Source organism: Onychomys torridus, chromosome 7, assembly GCF_903995425.1.
Source record: "Onychomys torridus chromosome 7, mOncTor1.1, whole genome shotgun sequence".
NCBI lineage: Eukaryota > Metazoa > Chordata > Mammalia > Rodentia > Cricetidae > Onychomys > Onychomys torridus.
Genome location: NC_050449.1, coordinates 32706151 through 32728285, shown reverse-complemented (window position 1 = coordinate 32728285; position 22135 = coordinate 32706151). Strand labels below are relative to the sequence as shown.

Genomic DNA, 22135 nt, shown 5'->3' with positions numbered 1-22135 from the left:
TAGTACAGAATCCCCTATCTCCCAGCTCATCATTTCTTCATTCCATCAACCCCTCCCAGATACAGAAAGAAGCCTTACCATCCCCATGCTGAAATCCCATTCAGACTTCACAATGATACATTTGGAATCACAGACACTGTTTCCAATATGAAATAAAAGAACCAGAACCTGGAGATGTTTAAGACACAGCCTTCATGTTAGAACACTCAAAATAAAAAACTAAAAAAATAAATACGTGCGATTTTTCATGGAGAGGTAACAATGATGAATACACTGAGACCATTATGTTCTTCGATCCCTGAGCATTCCCTACCTTATGTAGGACATTTATAGGACATTTATCTAGTCATTTTACTTGAGTCTGTCCTTGAGTTAAATATTAAGTGAATGAATGTTGGAAAATTCAATAAAAATTTAATTGTAAGGACAAAGGATATAGTTTAGCAGAATTAGTCTTATTTAGGACACCTGAGATTAGGGTTTCATGGTCAGCACAGCAGTAAAAAATAAAAATTCATAGAGTTTTATTATATACTAGTTAAGTTTTTATCATATTTGGGTAGACTGTGTATGATATTATCTATAATCTTCATGATAATCATAAAGTAGAAATCAATAGTATCTGACAAAGCAAATCCAGAAAATATTTAAATTATACCAACACTGAACAAACAAACAAGAAAAAAACAAAATAAATCCACAAAGGAAGATGACAATTGGAAGAAAGAAACAAATTACTGCAAAAGATACAAAAGATGATTAACAAAATGATAGTTCTGGGTTTTTACCTATCAGTGATCAATGAGAAGCATTGACTGCTCAAAGTGACTTAGTCATTGAACATAGTCTTAAATGATGCACATATATTCTGTTGACCAGAAACTCACTTAAATTTTAAGAAAAAAAAAAGAGGGGAGTAAGGTGAATGAAAGGAAAGAAATTGCCCTTTATTAGAAAACTTCCAAAACCAACTTGTGCTGCCCATATAGTCTGGGATGTGTGACCTTTCACTGCAAATTGATTAACCACTAGGAGATTAGAGAAAACTGGTCCTTCTTTTCTAAGCAGCTAACAACTATCAACCACTCCTTGGCTATGGGCAGGGTCATGAGGCCAACTCCATGCCCCATGCTGGGTTTTGGTATGGTCCGGCCTGTGTTAGAACAGATATTGTGTATGCTGTGAATTCATAGATGGCAACTGCCCTACTGTGTTCAGATCTTTCTTTCTTCTTGGTAGTCATCCATCACCTCTGATTCTCACACTTTTTCTGCCTCCTCTTCTGAAATTATCTTTGAATCTTAGGATAAGATAACATTCTTCCATCTCTATTTCTTTACATTTTGGTCAGCTGTGGGTCTCTGAGTTCCAGGTTGTCACTATCTATTGCAAATGGAAGTGTCTTAGATGAGGTTTGAGAGATATATTGATTCTGTCAGATATCTGATATTATGTGTGCTAAACTAAAATTAAAATTTAGTGGGTTGAACAATTAAAGAAAAAGGAATTCCCTGTGGCATAAGTTAAAGGAGATGGTAAGTTGCTATAGATACACACTAGAATAAACTAAGTCAAAGTCAGTGAAATGAGACAAAGGTGATGATTCATCATTACTCTGTAGGACTATGTGTGTAGAGGCCAAAAGAGGGCATCACATCTCAGTGGAGCTGAAGATACAGGTCTTTGCATGATGTCTGACTTTTTATGTGGATTCTGGAATCCAAACTCCAGTTCTTATAATGATTCACCAAGTAGAATAATGATGATAGTCTTGATGCCCCTTGCTCATAGAATCCCTCTTCCCTCTCTTTGACTGGACTCCTGGTGCTTGGCTGTGGATCTCTGGATCTGCTTCCATCAGTTACTGGATGAAGGTTCTATGATGACAGTTAGGGTATTCACCACTCTGATTACTAGGGTAAGCCATCTCAGTTACCCTCTCCACTGTTGCTAGTAGTCTAAGCTGGCGTCATCCTTGTGGATTCCTGGGAACTTCCAAGCATTAGGTTTCTCCCTATTGCCATGATGTCTCCCTCTATCAAGGTATCTCTTTACTTGCTCTACCACTCTGTCCTTGCTCCAGCTCTACCTCCCATTCCCTTATGATCTCATCCCCCATCCCCTAACCTTATTGCCTCCCACAACCACAGTTTACTCAGGAGATCTCATCTATTTCCCCTTCCCAGGATGATACAGGTATCCCTCTTTGGGTACTCCTTGTTAACTAGCTTCTCTGGAGTTATGGGTTATAGTCTGGTTATCCTTTGCTTTACATCTATTATCCACTTATGAGTGAGTACATACATACATGTTTATCTTTCTGAGTCTTGGTTACCTCACTAAGGATGGTATTTTCTAGTTTCATCCATTTGCCTACAGATTTCATGATGTCATTGTTTGTTATTGCTGATGTAGTACTCCATTGTGTATATGTGCCACATTTTCTTTATCCATTCTTCAGTTGAGGGGCATCTAGGTTGTTTCCAGTTTCTGGATATTATGAATAATACTGGAATGAACATAGTTGAGCAAGTGTCCTTGTGGTATCATTGAGCATTCCTTGAGTATATGCTCACAAGTGATATCATTGGGTCTTGAGGTACATTGATTCCCAGTTTTCTGAAAAAGCACCATATTGGTTTCCAAAATGGCTGTACAAATTTGCACTACCATTAACAGTGGAGGAATGTTCCTTTGATGGGAAATCATACAGAGACAACCAAGCCAAGCTAGTGGGAACTCATGAACTTTAGACCAATAGCTATGGAGCCTCCATTGGTGTAGAATAGGCCCTTTGCATAAGCAAGACAATTTTAGCTTGATTTGCTTAAGGGCCTCCTGGCTGTGTGAAATCATTAAGAAGCTTCTATCCACTAGCCATATAGCAAAGGTGGCTGGGTATTTAAAGGTAAATCCTAGGCCAGTCAGTTCATCTTGGAGGTAAGAAAAGTCAGTTGGCAGTATGACTTCATTGTTTACAGTCTTCTCTTAGGTAGTGGCTAGGGTTACTTGTCTCCGGTATATTACCTAGAAGTTGTTGACATTTCACAAAGGCCACACATACCAACATATTTTCGTTTGTGCCATTCCTTGAACTAGTTTCCCACAGTACATTTTAGTATGGAAGAAATAGATAATTGCCCTTATCACAGATCTGGGCTAGCAGGCTTGATTAAAAAAAAATCTAACTGATGCCTTTAAACTTATTTTTTTTCTCTTCAGATTTTTAAAGGATGATTTTATTGATTTCCAGAAAATACTACACTCAAAATCTTGGGACCTAGAATTCTTTGCTATTCAGCAAAAAAAAAAAAAAAAAAAAAAAAAAAAAAAAAAAAATCATTGTGTATAGAGGTTGTTCAACTAAAGTAATAAACGTCTGTTAAACAAGAAAAAAAAAGAATATAACTTCTTTTTAGCAGCATGTGGAAACTTCGCCAAAACGAACCACATACATGGACACAAAACAAAACTTAACAATTACAAGAAAATTGAAAGAGCATCCTGCATGACACCTGACCACCACCAATTAAAGCTGGATATCAACAACAATAGAGGCAATAGAAAGTTTATAAACACCTGGAAACTGAGAAACCTATTACTGCATGAAAAATTGTTCAAGATAGAAAGTAAGAAAGAAGTTGAAAACTTTTTAGAGCTGAGTGAAAACAAAATAGAACATATCAAATGTATGGGACATAATGAAGGTGGTTCTAAGAGACAAGTTCAGGGCATTAAGTGCCTACATTAAAAAAATAAATGGAAAGATCTCATATTAGAAACTTAATGGTATACCTAAAATCACTTAAGCAGAAGGAAGATTTAACACCCAGAAGAATGAGACAGTAAGAAATAATGAAAATCTGGGCTGAAATCAATAAAACAGAAACAAACAAACAAAATATTATAAAGAATCAATTAAATAGTTGGTTCTTCGAGAAAATCAATAATATTGACAAATCTTTATCCAAATTTACTAAAATACATAAAGAAAAGATCCAAATGAACAAAAATAAAGACAAAAATGGAAACATAACAACACCAAGAGAATACAGAAAATCATAAGAACATACTTTATAAACTGTATTACAAAAAAATCAGAAAATCTAAAAAAATGGATAATTTCATTGCTCTATACCACCTATTAAAATTAAACCAAAATCAGATAAGTTATTTAAACAGACCTATAATTCCTAGCTAAATAAAAAATGTCATTAAAAGTCACCCAACCAAAAAGAACCCAGAATCAGATACTTTTAGTGCAGAATTCTACTGGACTTTCAAAGAAGAATTAAAGCCAATGCTCCTCAAATTATTCCACAAATTAAGAAAAGCAGGAACTTCACCTAATTCATTTTATGAAGTCACAGTTACCCTGATACCAAAAGAACATAAAAACCCAACAAAGAAAGAAAATTACAGACCAATTTTGTTTTCCTTTTATCATTTACACAAAATTCTTAATAAAACACACAAACTGAAAATAAGAACACATAAAAAACATTCACAATGATCAATTAGGCTTCATACCAGAGTCACAGCAATGGTTCATCATATGAAAATCAGTAAATGTAATAAACTATATGAACAAACTGAAAGACAAAAACACATAACATCTCATTTGATGCAGAAAAAGGCATTTGACAAAATGCAGCACCCTTACATGGTAAAAATCCTGGAGAGACTAAGGATGAAAGGAACATACTTCAATACACTAAAGGTGATTTACAGCAAGCCCAAAGCCAACATCCAATAAATAGATATAAAGTCAAAATTTTTCTCCCCAAACCAGGAACAAGACAAGGCTGTCCACTCTCTCCATACCTATTCCATATAGTACTTGAAATTGTAGTTATAGCAATTTGACAATTAAAAGAGATCAAGGAAATACAACTAGAATGTGGGAAATGCACTCCCAAGAGTCCCAGGTACTCTTGAGGAGAGAGGGATGAGAAATATTTAGATAGAAAGATAGAGGGGAGAGAAGGCAGACAGAAACATAGGATAGCATCAGGAGGGCCTGGATCAACATCCACCAGCCCCTTCTGTCTCTTCTAAAGGGATTTTTAGAGGAATGCCAAGGGGTGGGGCAGAAGACCTTCCCCTAGCTCAGCCAAATGCAGACCCTTCCAGTCGCCTGATAACCATGCATGTGGTCCATCCATCTCTTAATGCAGCCCTGCTGGGTAAAGCAAGCTCAAATCTTAATAGGAAACTTCTGAGGGCCTCCACAATAGATGAGGAAGAATACAGAGTAACTTTATTTAAAGATGATATGATTGTATACATGGGTGGCTCTAAAAAATCCACAAAGAAACTCCTATAGCTGACTAACACTTTCAGCAAAGTATCAAGACACAAAATTAATACACAATAATCAGTAGCAAAACAAATCATATGTATAAATGAAAAACAGACTGAAAAAGAAATCAGGGAAACAATATCTTTCACAATATCATCAAAAACATAAAATGTCTTAGGGCAATGATAACCAAACAATTGAAAAACTTATATAATAAAAATTTTAAGGCATTTAAGAAAGAAATTGAAGATGGTATCAGAAGATGAAAAGCTCTCCCATGCTCAAGGACTGGTAGGGTAAAAAGAGCCATTCTACTAAAAGCATTCTACAAATTCAAAGCAATTCCTATCAAAATTTGAATACTGTTCTTCACAGATCCTGAAAGGACAATTTTCAGCTTCATAGAGAAACAAACAAAAAGGGAAAACAGCTGAAAACACCTGAATAATAAGAGAACTGCCAGAGGTATCTCCATCCCTTAAAGTTGTAATATGAAGCTATAATAATAAAACAGCATTGTAATGACACAAAAACAGACACATTGATGAATGGAATCCAATTGAAGATCCAGACATAAATTCACACACATGTTTTTTGTAAAGAAGCCAGAAATACACACTGTAAAACAGACAGCATCCTCAAAAAATGGTGCTGGATTAACCTATGGCTGTATATATAAAAATCCAAATATATCTATACTTATCACCCTGCACAGAACTCAACTCTACATGGATCAAAGACCTCAAAATAAAACCAAGTGCAGTGAACCTGATAGAGTAGAATGTGGGGAATAATCTTGAACTCACCAGTGCAAGAAAGGGCTTTCTGAACAGAATACCAATTATACAGGTGCTAAGAAAAACAGTTAATAATGGGACTTCATGAAACCGAGAAGCTTCTGCACAGTAAAATACACCATCATTTGGACAAAGTGGCAGCCCATAGAATGGGAAAATATTTTTTACTAGCTATACATCTGTTAGATGACTCATTTTAAAAATATATAAAGAACTAACAAACTGGATATCAAGAATGTAAATAATCCAATTTAATTGAGGTGCAGATCTAAACAGAGGAAACTCAAATGGCTGAGAAATACTTAAATTGTTGAAAATCTTAGCCATCAAGGAAATACAAATAAAAAAAAAAACTACTTTGAAATTTCATCTTACATATGTCAGAATGCCCAAGATCAAAAAAACAAGTGACAATTCATGCTGGTAAGTATGTGGACTAAGAGAAACAGTCATCCTTTGCTGACAAGAATGTAAAATTGTATAGCCACTTGGAAATCCTTATGGTGGTCCCTTAGAAAGAAGAGAGAAGAGCCAATCTATCATTCTTGGAAATATACTCAAAGGATGCTTTATGCTATCACAGAAACTCTTCCTCAATCATGTTCCTTTCTGCTCTATGCATAATGGCCATAAACTGGAAAACAGACCAGATGTGCATCAATAGATGAATAAATAAAGAAAATATAGTACATTTGCACAATAAACTAATACTCAGCTGCGAAAACCAATGAAATTGAGATTACAAGTAAATTGATGGAGCTAGCACAAATCATGCTGGTAGAAGTAACCTAGACTCCAAAAGACAAATATAGAATGTATTTCCTTATATGTGGATTATATGGATGTTAGCTTCCAAGTCTTTGATATAAAGGATATAATCCCATATAACTACAGAGGATATGTACACAGTAAGGGATTTGGGGGAGGATTGGATTAACCTAAAAAGGGGAAATAGAATAGATAATTATGAATGGGTGGGGGGTTATGATGGCAGGATCCAATATGGATCCAGATGAAAAAAGTAGATAAGGGAGATAGTACAGGAAAGGACAGCTAAAACTAAGGGCCATTTGAAGATTTCTATGAAAATCCAATGTAATAGAAGCTTCTTACAATATGCACATATATGAAGGTGATTGTCTTAGTTAGGTTTTTATTTTCGTAAAAAGACACCATAACCACGGCAATTCTTATAAGGAAAACATTTAATTGAGTGGGATCACTTACAGTTTTGGGGTTCAGTCCATTATCATCATGGTGGGGAGCCTTGCAGCATGCAGGTAGACATGGTGCTAGAGGAGTAGTTGAGAGTCCTACATCTTTCAAGCAACAGGAAGCTGAATGAAATACTGGGTGGTATCCTGAGCATAAGAAACCTTAAAGCCCACCCCTATAGTGGCACACTTTCTCCAACAAGGCCATACACATTATAACAAAGCCAAACCTCCTAATAGTCTCATTCCCTATGAGATTTTGAGGGCCAATTGCATTCAAACTACCACAGTGATTTAAATAGCATCACAAAATAACATGTAGATAGAACTCTAACTGAACATCTCTGGTCACCAAATGAAGCTTCCAGTTTTGGAAATGGGTTATATCTAATAGAGTTGCTGGACAAAGATGCTCAACAGGAACCACCAAATAACCCAGGCTGTTGACAATAGTATTGGTTGGTCTCCATAAGCTGACTCTAAGGCCTTGTTGTTGAAGAAAATGCCTACACAACTCATTGAACATGAAAAGTTTAGTTTGTGCCTACCTAGAGACTTTACTCCTACTCTTTATACTACCAAAGTAGAAAGTAGAAAGGTAAATGCCAACTCAGCTACAAGCCCTTTGATTTACAGTTGTGACCTACATGCTAGATGTGCTAGTATTATAGCAGCACAAAGTCTGTGGGATTAACCAACCAATATCTGGTTGGATTTAAGACCCATTCTATGAGATGGAACCCATCACCAACACTGCTCTCTTGGCCAAGAACTTGAGACAAGATAGGCTAGGGATCCAGGGGAAAGCAAATATTACTGTCCCACTAAAGAAATGTTACATCAAAATGACTCCAAATGACATTCTGCTATACTCATAAATTAATCTTTTACTCAGCCATCATCAGAGAAGCTTCCTTATGAAGCAAATAGGTATAAATACAGACACCTATAGCTGGGCAGTGTAGAGTGAGAGACCATGGAACACTCAGTCCTTAGTGGAATGTCTCTGACAGTGCCTTCCTCTCACTGCTCAGGGCATCCTGGGGAATCAGAGGCAGAAGAGTGTAAGAGCCAGAGGGGATGAAGGACATCAAGGAAACCAGACTTTCTAAATCCAGCAAGACTGACACATTTGAACGCAGAGACTATGGCAGTATGCACAGGGTCTGCACAGGCCCAGCATCCCTAACCCAGAAGCTATCTCCAATTAACAACTACTATTAAATAAAATAATTATTTTTCTCTAATGGATTTTCACTGAGTAAAGAAACCACTCTCAATGTCAGGCTCCATGCTTGGCATTAGATACAAACACAAAATGAAGTCAATTTTATTTATTGATTGATTGATTGTTTGCTTGCTTACTTACTTATTATTCTCATAATGCTTCGAGTATGTTTTACTTACCCTACATGTGTTTTGCTTATATACTATGGTTTACACTTTGTGTTTTAGGAGGTATATCTGTGCATGCCAATGTATGTGTCTCTACATCTATATGCTCTTCTGATTTTTCTTTGTCTCTTTGTTTTTCTGTTTATTTGTTTGTTTTGTCCTATGCAGGTGTGTTTGTTTGTTTTATCCTATTTTTCTCTCTTTTCAAGATGCCTGCTTGTTTTCTAATCAGAGAGAGCAATTAAGGATATGGATTTGGGTAGACAGGGAGTTTGAGGAGGCTAGGAGGAGTTGGTGGAGAGGAACCATACTCAGAATATATTATATGAAAAAATGTATTTTCAATAAAAAATCCAAAAGATTGTAAATTTTATAAAGTGTGTGTGTGTGTGTGTGTGTGTGTGTGTGTGTGTGTGTGTGTGTGCTTTCACACTATGCAATTACAAGTTCCATATGGTGGCATGTATCAAGAATCTGAGCACTAGAACATTTAGGGCAGGAAGATTTTGACATGACAAGATCCTGGGTAATTAAAATAAGCAAACAACAACTACAAAATGAAAATAACAGATGAAAGAGAAAACAACAGGCAAAGGTTAAAAAAAAGGTTGGAGCAGTTGTGGAAAAAGCTTGTGTAAATTCATAATGAGACTTATCAAACATGTTGAAGAGGTTGAGAAAATATAATCATTGACTATGTTGTAACACCCTCTTTACTACATCATTGCTCTAAGCATGGTACGAATCTACAGCATGGGTGCAGCAACTTTCTTTCTCTTACAGAATCCACATGTCCAGGAAATCCATACCTGACATGGTACAGGGAATAGCCCAATGCCTTTACTCAGTGTAGCTTTCTCAATGGCTTTCTCTGTTGTTGTTTTCCAATGTGAGACAAATTCCATTAGATAGTTATACAATTTGAATATTGGTGCCTTTTTCTGTTATATTGGATTTGTATGTTGCTCAAATGAATAGATTTCTAACAAAAGCTTTAACTTTATTACATGGTAACAAACACTGTAGCTATAAAATTATTTAAAATATGAACACATTTATTTGTATTAGATGAAGACTTGTAACCATCCTTCAAACCTATAAATAGAATGGTACCATCATCCCAATATTCTCGCTGTGCTTCTCTGTGAACATGGCCTAATCCATTCTTTTTTTCCTCCATGCTAATTATATTCAAAATCTCCTCTGATTGTTTTGTAGCCTCATCACTCAACAAGCCTGATTTTCATCTGTCCTTGGGTTACAAATACAAACATAATGTGGAAAAGACATTGGAATGGCATCTGTGATGTGTATGACTGTTGCTGGCCATATCACTGTAAGACCCTTGGAATAAATGCGTGCTCTAGAAGAAAGAGAGAAGCAGCTGCTCAGTCTCATTTGGACTGATCATATGGCTGAGATGACTATGATATGAAATTAAATGAAATATGGTACTCAAGCATACATTGCTGATTCTAGAATAAGGTAAGTACCCCCCAAAATAATGATGACATGTGTCACCTTATATTTCCATTTGCTATGTCTGCCAGTGTAAGTTATGGATATTTCAATCATTAAAACTGAGCAATAAAGTTATAAAATATGAGCTACTAAAATGCTTTCTGAACACATTTTTTTAGTTTAGCATTTGTTCTTACTGTGCACATAATCACTTTTACTTATTAAATAATTATTGTTGCACTTATTTATTCTTTTTATAAAATCAGTTGAAACTTTTATATAATGTATGTTGACCATGTTCACTTTTTTCCCCAAGCTTCACTACCCATTTCCTATCCCTCAATTTCTTTGTATTTTTAAAGTCCATCATATCCAATTTGTGCTGCCTATAGATTCTTAGGTGTGTGGTTTTCCACCGGAGTATGGCCAACCTTCCAGGGGCCAGCCCCTTAAAGAAAACTGATCCTGGTGCCTATGGTGAGACACTTTGTGCAGCCTTAGTGCAGGGAGGAGGGGCTTGGATCTGCTTCAAAGAAGTGTACCAAGCTCTGCTGACTCCCCATGGGAGACCTTGCCTTGGAGGAGGTAGGAATGGGGGGTGCGTTGGGTGGGAAGGCTGGGGGTTGGAGGAGGGAGGATGGGGAAATCTGTGGTTGATATGTAATATGAATAGAAAATCTCTTAATTAAAAAAAAAGGAAAAAGAAAAGAAAAGAAAACTGACTCTCCCTCAGCTATAAGGGTCTAGCAGCTCTTTGGGCAGGAGCAGGACTTCACACCCACTTTCCCTCTTAATGTGCAGATTGTGTCTGGCTTGCACTTACCCAGTTCTTGGGCATGCTGTCACAACTAGCTGGAATTTGTATGTGTAACTGCACTGTTGTGTCCAGAAAACACTCTTACCTTGTGGTCATCTACCACCTCTGGTTCTTAAAATCCTTCTGCTTCTTCAAGAACAAAATCTGAGCCTTTGGAGGAGGGGTGTGATATAGCTGTTCCAATAGGGCTGAACATCCCCTGGTCTCTTATTCACTGGACCTTCACCACATGTGGATTTCTGTGCTAATCACCATACTTTTATTTTGTTTTATAATTATTGATTTTGAATGAAAAGTCCATGTCTCAATCACATCACTTTTGATTGTGATTTGGAGCAAGATGGTGACATCTCTGAGCATCAGCATTTATGAAGCTAGATGAGACTCTCACCCCCTTTGGCTTCTGAAATTGTCCTAGTTATCACAAAGATTGACAGATGAGCTACTGAAAAGGACGCAGTGCGTAACAGTCCTCCTGGGGCAATGTTAGTGGTGTAGGTACCACTGATTTTCTCAATGGTAAATTCTGTCTGAGAAAAACTTTAAATGATGCAGATGTTGACATCACATTCCTCACTGAGAAAAACAGTGGACCTGCCCTCAGTATCTTTGCAGGGTGGGATTTCAATGTATAAAGGTATATATTTGTGTATCAGAGCCCATCTAGTGACCTATTTACCCACCTCAAATTGCTAGACTTAATAATGAAATGTCCCAAAGCTAGAGACAAAAAACCAAATGTGTCAGAATCATAGAGAAATTCTATATTAGTCCTTAACCAAGACATTAGGCTAACACAATCAAATTTAAGACCAATTTTAACTTAAAACTCTTTGGAATTTACCCAGTGGAAGATATAACTCTACTGTGAGGCATAGTGAAAATGATTTTACCAAAAGTTATTGTATATAAAGGAAAAAATGAAAAGAAACTGGTTTGAAGTTAAACTCTTTTAGATAAATAAATTTGTGAAAAAAAGTATGTTGATATTGGAATCACATCAGGGGCATCTGTGAAGACTTGAAATCAAAAGCCAGGAATTAAGCCATGCCAAACACTCTAAATCAAGCAACTGCAACCACAAACCACTTTTATAAACTTTCTGAATCCCCAAACATGGAAATAGAGAACATATGCAGAAATGCCATATGTTATTACAGCTATATTAACAAACAAACAAACAAACAAACATTTCAACTGAGCCATGATATCAGATTGGGAATTTCACTTTTGTCAGCCTTTGCCTGTTTTCTCTTAAGAAAAAATATAGCATTCTTTAAAGAGATTTTTATTTATGAATCATATATTTCAAAAGTCTTATTACTCTTTCAAGTGAAGTGGAGTTTTATCTTAAAATTCATTAGGAATAATGGAGAAAAACAAGACTGATGGAGTAATTCAGTTGAGTTGTACACAAAGCCTTCTGGCTGCTGGAATTAGCTATTCTTCCACTTGAGTTTCAACAGCCATTCACTGCTGTGTGTCCAGAAGCTGATTCCTTCTTCTTCATTCCTCATCAAGTGCCCATAATATTTTCTCTTAATCTTGAAACACTGTTAAGCCATTTTCACCATGAATAATAAGAATGACCAATGTTTTATGAGTAAAGGAGAGAAATTATAGTAACTAAACATTCATATAGTACCATAAAATTGCTGTTTCAATTTTTATTGGTGAGTCTCTATATTGGGATCTCATATATTTGCACAGTATGTCTTTTGCACCTGCATACAATGTGCTCTTTTCTCTTCCATGGTTCCATTACTGTAATAAAAACAGGCTGAAAACTTTTCAATAGCTTTTTATCAAAAGAACACTGTCTCTAACTTGAGTCAGTCATCCCAGAACTACACTGTGCCACACCCATCCTTTTCCCAAGAAAAGGGACCTCCAATGAAATAGCTTTCTTCAACAAAAAGTGATAGACATTTCCCCTCATCAAAGCACAATGTGTTTTTTTTTATGATTGAAAGTATATTCTTCTCTTCTCTCATATAATACATCCCAACCACAGTTTTCCCTTCCACTCCCCCAAGCTCGCCTCACCTTGGTGCAAGTCTTATACGGATTTATAGAACAAAAAGAAACAAAGTACAGTCAAATACTAAAGAGGAAATGTTAGTGAAATCCACCTTATGAAATGAAGAAGTTAAATTATTAATTAGAAATATTATTTCACACTGTCTTTGAATGGATTTGCAGGAAAAGTAGACAAAAAGTATGGTGAATAATGTGTGCGTGAATTCTTGATTTTTCTCATAAGTGGCTGTGGGAGATGACATAAGCTGCCAATCTCTAAGTTTCAGAATCCTGTTTATAAGATAGATATATATTCACATACTAATAGGCATTGTTTTATCTCCACAAGACAAGTGTAACACACGTGGTAAAAATATTTACTGCACAGAATTTACATTTGCAAGATATGCTGTATTAACTGTGAATCAGGAATGACTTGCATCAATTCAATTCTTGTATTTGAAAGCAACATATTCTTCCCTCATGAAGGAAAGAAAGAGAATGGTACAGACAGAATAGCTGATCCTGAATTTATTTCAAGTGAAAATAAAAACTGTCCACAGTGAAATGATGGCAACCTATTGTTACTTTAATCAAAGTCAGATTCATTCATATTTTTTTAAAAAACATTTTATAGTGACAGTAAGAAATATCACTTACCATTCTCTTAAACAGGCAAAAAGATAAAATGAACAATAATGATGGAAATATCTATGAATTCTATATAAAACTGTGACTAAAAATACATATGTAACAGTAAGAATCTCTATGTTGTAATTATATAAAAATCTTATTCAGGATCTTTCTTAGGGCAGTTTTAACATCTTTGTTTCTCAAGCTATATATTAAGGGGTTCAACATTGGAACCACAATGGTATAAAAAATGGAAGATATTTTTCCTTGATCAATTGAAATGGCAGAAGAAGGTTTCAGGTACATAAATCCACATGATCCAAAGAACAGAGAGACAGCAATTATGTGGGAACTGCAGGTGCTAAAGGCCTTGGATCTGCCCACAGTGGACCTTATTTGGAGGATGTTGGAGATGATGAAGCCATAAGAGACAAAAATGATGACACTGGGCAAAATTATGTCTTTCCCCCCTACAATGAATATTTCCATCTCATTGACATAGGTGCTCGTGCAGGAGAGCTGCAGCAGAGGGAGGACATCACAGAAGTAGTGGTTGATGGTGTTTCCATCACAGAAGGTCAGTCTGAGCATGCAACCAGTGTGGATCATGGCATCAGAAAACCCCATCAAATATGAACCAAGCATAAGATAAGAACACACTCGTGGGGACATGGCAGTGTTATACAAGAGTGGATTGCAGATAGCTACATACCGATCATAGGCCATTGACATCAGTACATAACATTCCGAAATTATAAAAAAACAAAAGAAGTAGAGTTGGGACATACAGCCCATGTAAGAGATAATATTTTTCTGTACTATAAAATTCATCATCATTTTGGGTGTAATCACAGAAGAATAACAGAGATCTACAAAGGACAAATTAAAGAGGAAAAAATACATGGGGGTGTGTAGATGAGCATTTAACATAATTAAAATTATCAAAGTCAAATTCCCCAGTACTGTGATCATATACATTAATAGAAACAGTAAGAAAAGAGGAATTTGCAGTCTGGTCTCATCTGTTAACCCCAAGAGAATGAATTCAGTCACAATAGAGCCATTTGCCAGAACCATTCTTCTCTAAGACAATTTGTGGACCAAAAACAATAGAGAAAAATTGGAGGACAGTATAGATTTTCCAGCAGTAGCTTATCAAAAAATATGAGGTATAAGTTGACAATGTCTGAAAATGTTCAGCATGAAATTAAAGAATTGCCAAGTATGATAGTACATGCCTGTTGCTCCAGTAGTTAAGAGGTAGAGACAGGAAACTCAGGCCTTTAAAGTTATCCTCAGCTATACAGTAAGTTCAAGTCCACCATAGGCTACAAGAGATCCTGTGTCAAATAAAAGAAAGAAACAAACAAAAAACAAAAATGAATCAATAGAGAAATCTTTCATGTTACATATTAATATATAATGTCTTATATCCTATATTAGAGTCTTAAAATTGAAAACAACAGTTTATCACTAATTTCACCATCAAAGATGATCTCAATGTTGCCATTTGCTATATTCTAATGTAACTGTTAGAAAATTCAGGGGAGAAGGATGAAGTGGGATTGCTCAAGATAGGGTTGCCCTTATCTATTTGGTGTAGGGTGCTGGCTTCAAAGAACTATCTCATTAAGAGAAGCCATTACTATCTTATTAAGAGGAACTATGATTACCTGTAAATGATCCTTAAGTTTCTGCCTTGATTTTCCCTCATAGAGGAGGGTAGTGAGTTTCAGTAGACCACCACATGAGATTCCAGGTATTCACTTTGTTCTAAATTCTCAGCTGTATGCAATTTTGCCTTAGTTTTACATGATGTTTTGAGGTGCTGACTATGTAGGGTATGAAAGGTTAACTAAAGGAGCACTCCACCAGTGCAGCTATGGGGAAGTAATCATCAATTCTGGGGTAAGACTTTCCATGATGTAGATGTTTTTGGGTCATCCATACTCCTGTTAGTAACACCTCATCCAGTTGCAGCAAATTCAATAAACTCATTGTTTCTTCAAATTAGACTCTGATATAATCATTACTTTGGTCCATCTTTGGTACCCTATCTGAACTAAGTAGTCATTTGTTCACATCTATCTTGGAAAAGTTCATACAGTTCTCACCTACCATGTCTTCATGACTTTGCTTCTTCCCTAGCTCAGCTATTCATTATAGAAGCCTGATGATGAGGTTCCAGATTGAACTCAGTAAAGTTGGAAGCATCCACACTGATTTTAGGAAAGGTTAAGGTACTGTGTGACACAGAGAAACTCTTAAATGTGGAATAGCATGAGAAATGTTCATGGAGTTGATAATTGCTGCTAAAACCCTTGCAGATTCTGAATGTTCTCTGCTCACCTCCAAGATGCTTCTAGGAAAGTCACTGAATTTTAGGACTTCAAAAACTGGAAAGAAAACTATGCATCCTAAAGCATGGTACATCACATAAGTGTGGGACTATTATGCAAATATAAAAGTCAAGACATTGAGGGGGAAATACAACATGATATATACTGAATTGCACATCTTAAGCAGTTATGTTCACATAAACAGAGTTGGTTGCTGGTGTCAGTAAGGAACTCAGTTGATGCAAACCAAAGTTTAAAATTTTCAGTTATGCAATATAATTGGGTTCTAATGTTCAACATAGTGACTGTGGTTAAAAGGTGTTATTATATACTTTGGAATTACTAGCAGGACCTTTCTTCAAGTATCTTCTCACCAACTGTATGCACACAAAATACATAAAAAGCATCTTATAAAAAGGGAGGCACATTTGAATTAGCTTCATTGTTGAGTCATTTCACAATGAATATTTTAGTTAAAACATAATGTTCTAAATATCTCATTTTAAATATTAGTGATATACCAATAAAGTTGTTAAATAAAAGCAAAATAATTAGTATAATTTATTAATTTAAATTATTAATTGAAAACTTGCCTTTTTATGAGAGCAAAGTTTGATATTTCCTTATAATTGAAATTCACTCCTCTCATTCTAGAAGTTTGATATTGGACTATGAGGCTTCAATTCCTTTAACTATAAAAGGAAACAGAATAAAAATAATCATTCTTATCCAGGGTATCTTTTTGAGCTATTAGTCATAACACATAAGATAATTATTAATCTTCTGAGGAATCATAGGAAATATGAATAGCCTTTCTTATTATCACAGTTGACAGTTTATGCCACTCCCAAAAAAAGTTCACATGTGTTTTAAGCCTAATGTACCTTTTAATATGAGAAATGTAGATGCAGGATTTTTGCCTTCCAAGAGATGCTCAATATAGACAGAAAGTGAGGTGATTGCATTTATACACTGGGCAATTGTACCTTTTTAGTTCCTTGGGGACACAATATCTTAATCTGGACTGGCCTTCTCTTCAGGGATTGTCCAACCTTGAGCAATAGTGAACTTCATTCTTCTATTATATTTTATCTATTAAGGAAAATTGGAAATGCTCCAGAGTCTATCCCACATTTCCATATTACTTCATCAAAGTTTTCCTTCCAGTAACATGGTAACACATTTCAGGTATCAACTCACCAATAATTCACAAAATCAATTTTAAGTTAGTTTTTATTGTTGTTAGCTATGTGTTTACAATGTTCTGGATCAAACTTGATTCCTTGAATATGCTCCTTCTATGACTGGGTCACATGCCCAGTACTCCAAGATCATATATTTTTTTTAATTTAAAAAAATCTTTGTTTTTATTTTTAAACATTTTAATTAAAATATAATTACATTGTTTTTCCCGTTCCCTTTCCTCCCTCCACTACCTTCCCTCAACATATCCTCCCTCATATATAGTTATAACCCACTAAGTCGTTTTTGTTGTTGACTACGTTGCATTGGACAAGCAATTATTAGGGGTCATGGAGAGTACTGAAACTTGGCACTGTGAGAGGCCAGAAGAGGCCATTGGTGAAGGTGCAGTAGCCCTAGGCTGGAAGGGGCCATACAGAGAAGTTGAGGTTATGAACAATGAAAAAAAGCACAGGGGAAGCTTTTGGAGAAGTGCAGCCTAGTTTCAGCACCAGTACCATGGGACAACCACTACAAAAGTAGTAGCCATGGAGTTCAGTCTGCCTGTGTCTATCAGACAACATGTGCATGTGCATTTAGATAGTAAATGAATCTAGGACTCCAGTAAGGACAAAGTATAGTCCTTATCATGAAGAAAATAGTTCAATGCCATCAGGTAACTGGCTTTTTTAAACTGTCAATTTGACACAATCTAGAGTCATCTGAGAGGAAGTAACCTCAACTGAGAAATTTTCACCATTAGATCAGGCTGTAGGCAAACATTTAGGGTAGTGGTTCTCAAACTTCCTAAAGCTGTAGCCCTTAAATATAGTTCTTCATGTTGTGGTGACCTCCAACCATAAAGTTATTTTGATGCTCCTTCATAACTGTAATTTTGCTACTGTTATGGATTATAATGTAAATATCTGATATGCAACCCTTAAGAGTCTTGCGACTCACAGGTTGAGAACTGTTTGCTTGGTTTTTTGTTTGTTTGTTTTTGTTTTTTGAATTAATGGTTGATCTGAGAGGACCCAACTCATTGTGAATGGTGGCACTCCTAGGTTGGTGGTCCTGAGTTTTATAAGAAAGCAGACTGAGCAAGCCTTGAGGAGCAAGCCAGTAAGTTCTACAGGTAGCTTAAAGGAGAAACAGAAGTCAGAAAGGAAGAGGCCTCTGCACTTAGGCAGGACTATGTTTGTTGGCAGACATACAGACATAATTTCATCCATGTGGATAGGTAGATGGATGAACAAATACCTTCAGGCAGATTAAAGAATGACCCCCTGCCATGGCTAATGAAAGAGTGTCCATAGGAAAAAGATGGCTACAATCTTTATAGTGGTGGAAATGATGAGTACTTGTATATTACTTCCCCTCTCACAGTACCTCCCTTCTGGAGTTAACTTGCCCTGCCACAAGGAAATATGGGAAGTGTAGTCTCAGCAGGAAACAGTCATTCCAAATTCTACATGAGCAAAGTGGACGTGAGGTGGCAGGGGTGGGGTGAGGTGGGGGGGTAATGAAGGGCAAGGGTCTGGGGAAAGAGAACGTAGGGGAGCAGGAGATTCCAGCTGGATCAAGAACAGAGAGGGAGAACAAGGAAAGAGAGACCATGATAAATGAAGACCCTCTGGGAATAGGAAGAAGCAAAGTGCTAGAGAGGTCTCCAGAAATCCACAAAGATACCTCCACAATAGACTACTGGCAATGGTTGAGAGAAAGCCAGAACTGACCTACTCTGGTGATCAGATGGCCAAACACCCTAACTGTTGTGCTAGAACTCTCATCCAATGACTTATGGAAGCAGATACAAAGATCCATGGCCAGGCCCCAGGTGGAGCTCCGGGAGTCCAATCATTGAGAAAGAGGAGGGATTGTATGAGCGAGAATTGTTGAGACCATGATTGGAAAAAGCACAGGGACAAATAGCCAAACTAATAGAAACACATGAACTATGAACCAATAGCTGAGGAGCCCCCATGGAACTAGATCAGGCCCTCTGGATAAGTGAGACAGTCAATTAGCTTGAACTGTTTGGGAGGCACCCAGGCACTGGGACCTGGACCTGTCCTTACTGCATGAGCTGGCTTTTTGGAGCCTGGAGCCTATACAGGGACACTTTGCTCAGCCTGGATGAAGGGAGGAGGGGATTGGACCTGCCTGGATTAAATCTACCAGGCTGAGCTGACTCCCCAGGGGAGTCCTTGCCCTGGAGGAGATAGAAATGGGGGGGGCTGATGGAGGGGAGGAGGGAGGGGGGAAAACAGGGAATCCGTGGCTGATATGTAAAATCAAATTAATTATACAGTTTAAAAATTAATTAATCAATCAATCAATTAATTAATTAATTAAGAGGATATAGAGAAAGACAAGGTTGTTTTCCTGCTGAAGCGAGTCTTTGTTAGAGGGGGGTAGTTCTGGCTCTCTGGAAGACCTATGGTAAAGGGGTTCTTTGGCCAATTAGCAGAAGTTTTAACTTCATCGGCTGGGCTGCATCATGCAATTGCCATCCTGCACTCCTGAAGAGACATGAAAAAATAATTGTTAGAGGAATGGTTACAGAGTAAAACTGAATGATTGCCCAGTAAGTTTGTAGGAGGGGAAGGGGTGCAGGAGGAAGAGACAAAGTGTAACTGGGAGGGGAAGTGGGCAGAGTCAGTTCCAGGTAATGGTGACTGGTGACCAAGACTGCTGCACCAAAATGAGCTAGCAGAAAGAACAGACAGATTCAGAGAATCAAATGAAGGGAACAGGACAAAATAGAGGACTCCTGTAAAGAATTACATGTGGCCTGAGGTGAAAAGGATAAAGGTCCCTTTAAGCCAGTTTCTTCACAGCATCTAAAAGGTTATTTTGCAGATGTGTCAAGATCAAATGGAGCTTGCATAGGGTGAGAGCTATTGGAAGAGCTTTTGTGGTACATTTTGTTTGGGTGGAGGGTGAAGTTCAGTAAGTAAAACATTCATAAGACAGGGTAAAAACAAATGTATGAGGAAAGTAAGGAGGAAAGGTGTAACCCAGGGAAGGAGCCAGAGTGAGAGGGAACCAGAAGCCTATACATAGGAGGAGGCTTGTGGTTGAAGTTTAGTATGACCTCCTCTTTTTAGGCACCATCTCAAACCATTTAGGATTTGTGGGCATGGAAGCAGCGTGTCAGAAGAGGTGGGCACACATCTCTTCCTTATCAGTAGTCAGATCTAGTCTTTTTTAATTGTGGAGTATTATAGCAGTCAGGGACCCCAGCTGGTCCTGAAGGATGCTAAGATGATCTGAGCTGGTAAGCCAGAGGGGTTAACTGATGCAAAGAAGCTTGCAATCATTCTGAGTCCCAAACCAAAGTCCAGAGTGGCAGGAAGAGGGATGAGTTGGATGGCCCTTGGGCCATTCTTCCAATTTTTGGAAGTCATCCAAACTGATTTTAGAGGTTTGGGGCCACTGATCTTTCTTATAGTTGCTTTGAGGCTGATAAAAGTTCAATGAGGGATGCAGTAGTTAGAGTGCCTCAGAAGTGAGTCCATTCAAGAGGCCATAATAAAAACTGGACAGCTGGTAAAGATACATAACATAAATCAGGAGGTAATAACTGTACAACTCTGTAGGGAACATTAACAAAGTTATATGAGGGAAAATTTTACATCAAAATTAACATGAGTTTAATATAAGATTAAACAAGTTAACATAATGTTCAATGCAATTGTACAGCTGGCTGGAATATGTACCAGAATTCTATAGAACAATAAAGTAACTGGAATGCTATAAAAGAAACAAACACCTGGAAGTTGGTTAAAAAAAGAAAGAAAAGCCCATTTATATCAAGATCTAAGGAATGAATCTGAACAGAAAGTGTTTAAGTGATATTCTTTTCTTTCAGGTAGGATGAAACATATATTTGTTTTAGTATTAAAATATATTTGGGGGTTAGAAAAAAATTAAAAATTTTTTAAAATTAAAAAATTGGTATTATTGTCTTAAATGACCATATCTAGTATTTGAAAAAAATGACTTAGTGCATATTTTGTTAAAATTAAATTGTTATACTTACATTCTAAGATTGCATAATAAACATATTTTATATTGTCAGGCCATGAAAAGAGACAATTTAATTCTAAGTTGTGTTTCTCTGAAATAAATGGCTTTCAATTTATAAAAGTATACTCCCTGAGAAAGGGACTGCCTTGCTTCCTCCTCAATATGCACTTCTGCAGAACACTCTAGAACACCCTAAGTTACTACATGGGTCTGTGGCTGCCATGCCAAAAGTAAATTGTACAAAGTTTATACTAAAGAACAAGAATTTGTTAATTAATTCTATTACCAGGACTTTCATTAATCTCTATAGTCTCATTAGACACACTCAACCAACAGATGAAAAATAAAAGTCATGTCAGATCTATAATAAATAAATTACATGGTAATAGACTGAATTAACAAAGAATGCCAAAGCCAACTCTTTAATCCTTCTGCAGATGGACAAATCTCTAGGTTAGCAGATACTGACATCAGTAAACACATTTCTTGACATCATTCTGTTTGAAAAGATTGGATGTTTAGAGGCATACTTATATAGTAAGGCAAGATAACCAAATAAAATGAGCTTTAACAAATATTGGTGTGATGATTTGAGAAAAAAATAGCTCTGTAGGCCCATATATTTGTATGTTTAGTCATCAGGGAGTGAAATTGTTTGAAGGATTAGAAGGATTAGGAGATGTGGTCATGTTGGAGTATGTATATCACTGGGTGGTGGATTTGGGTTTTTCAGAAGGCAATATAAGGCCCAGTGACTCCCTTTCTGCCTGCTTGTCTGCAGATCAGGATGTAAAGCTCTCAGATACTGTGTGACAGTATTTTCCCCACCATGATGACAATGGACTAACCTCTGAAACTCTAAGCAAAATCCCAACTAATTTATTTTCTTTTATAAGAGTTGCTTCAGGCATGGTGCCTTTTTCCAGGAATAGAATTGTGATGAA

General features: G+C 36.7%; 1 protein-coding gene across 1 annotated transcript; it reads right to left on the bottom strand.

Annotated features, from left to right (window-relative positions):
• Positions 1 to 13782: 13782 nt before the first annotated feature.
• LOC118587329 (olfactory receptor 8B3-like) lies at positions 13783 to 21489 on the bottom strand. The gene is made up of 2 exons (XM_036193237.1): positions 21478 to 21489; positions 13783 to 14721 (listed from the first exon to the last, which is right to left on the bottom strand). Exons 1-2 carry the CDS (start codon positions 21487 to 21489, stop codon positions 13783 to 13785), a joined length of 951 nt encoding a protein of 316 aa, XP_036049130.1.
• Between the last annotated feature and the right edge of the window lie 646 nt (positions 21490 to 22135).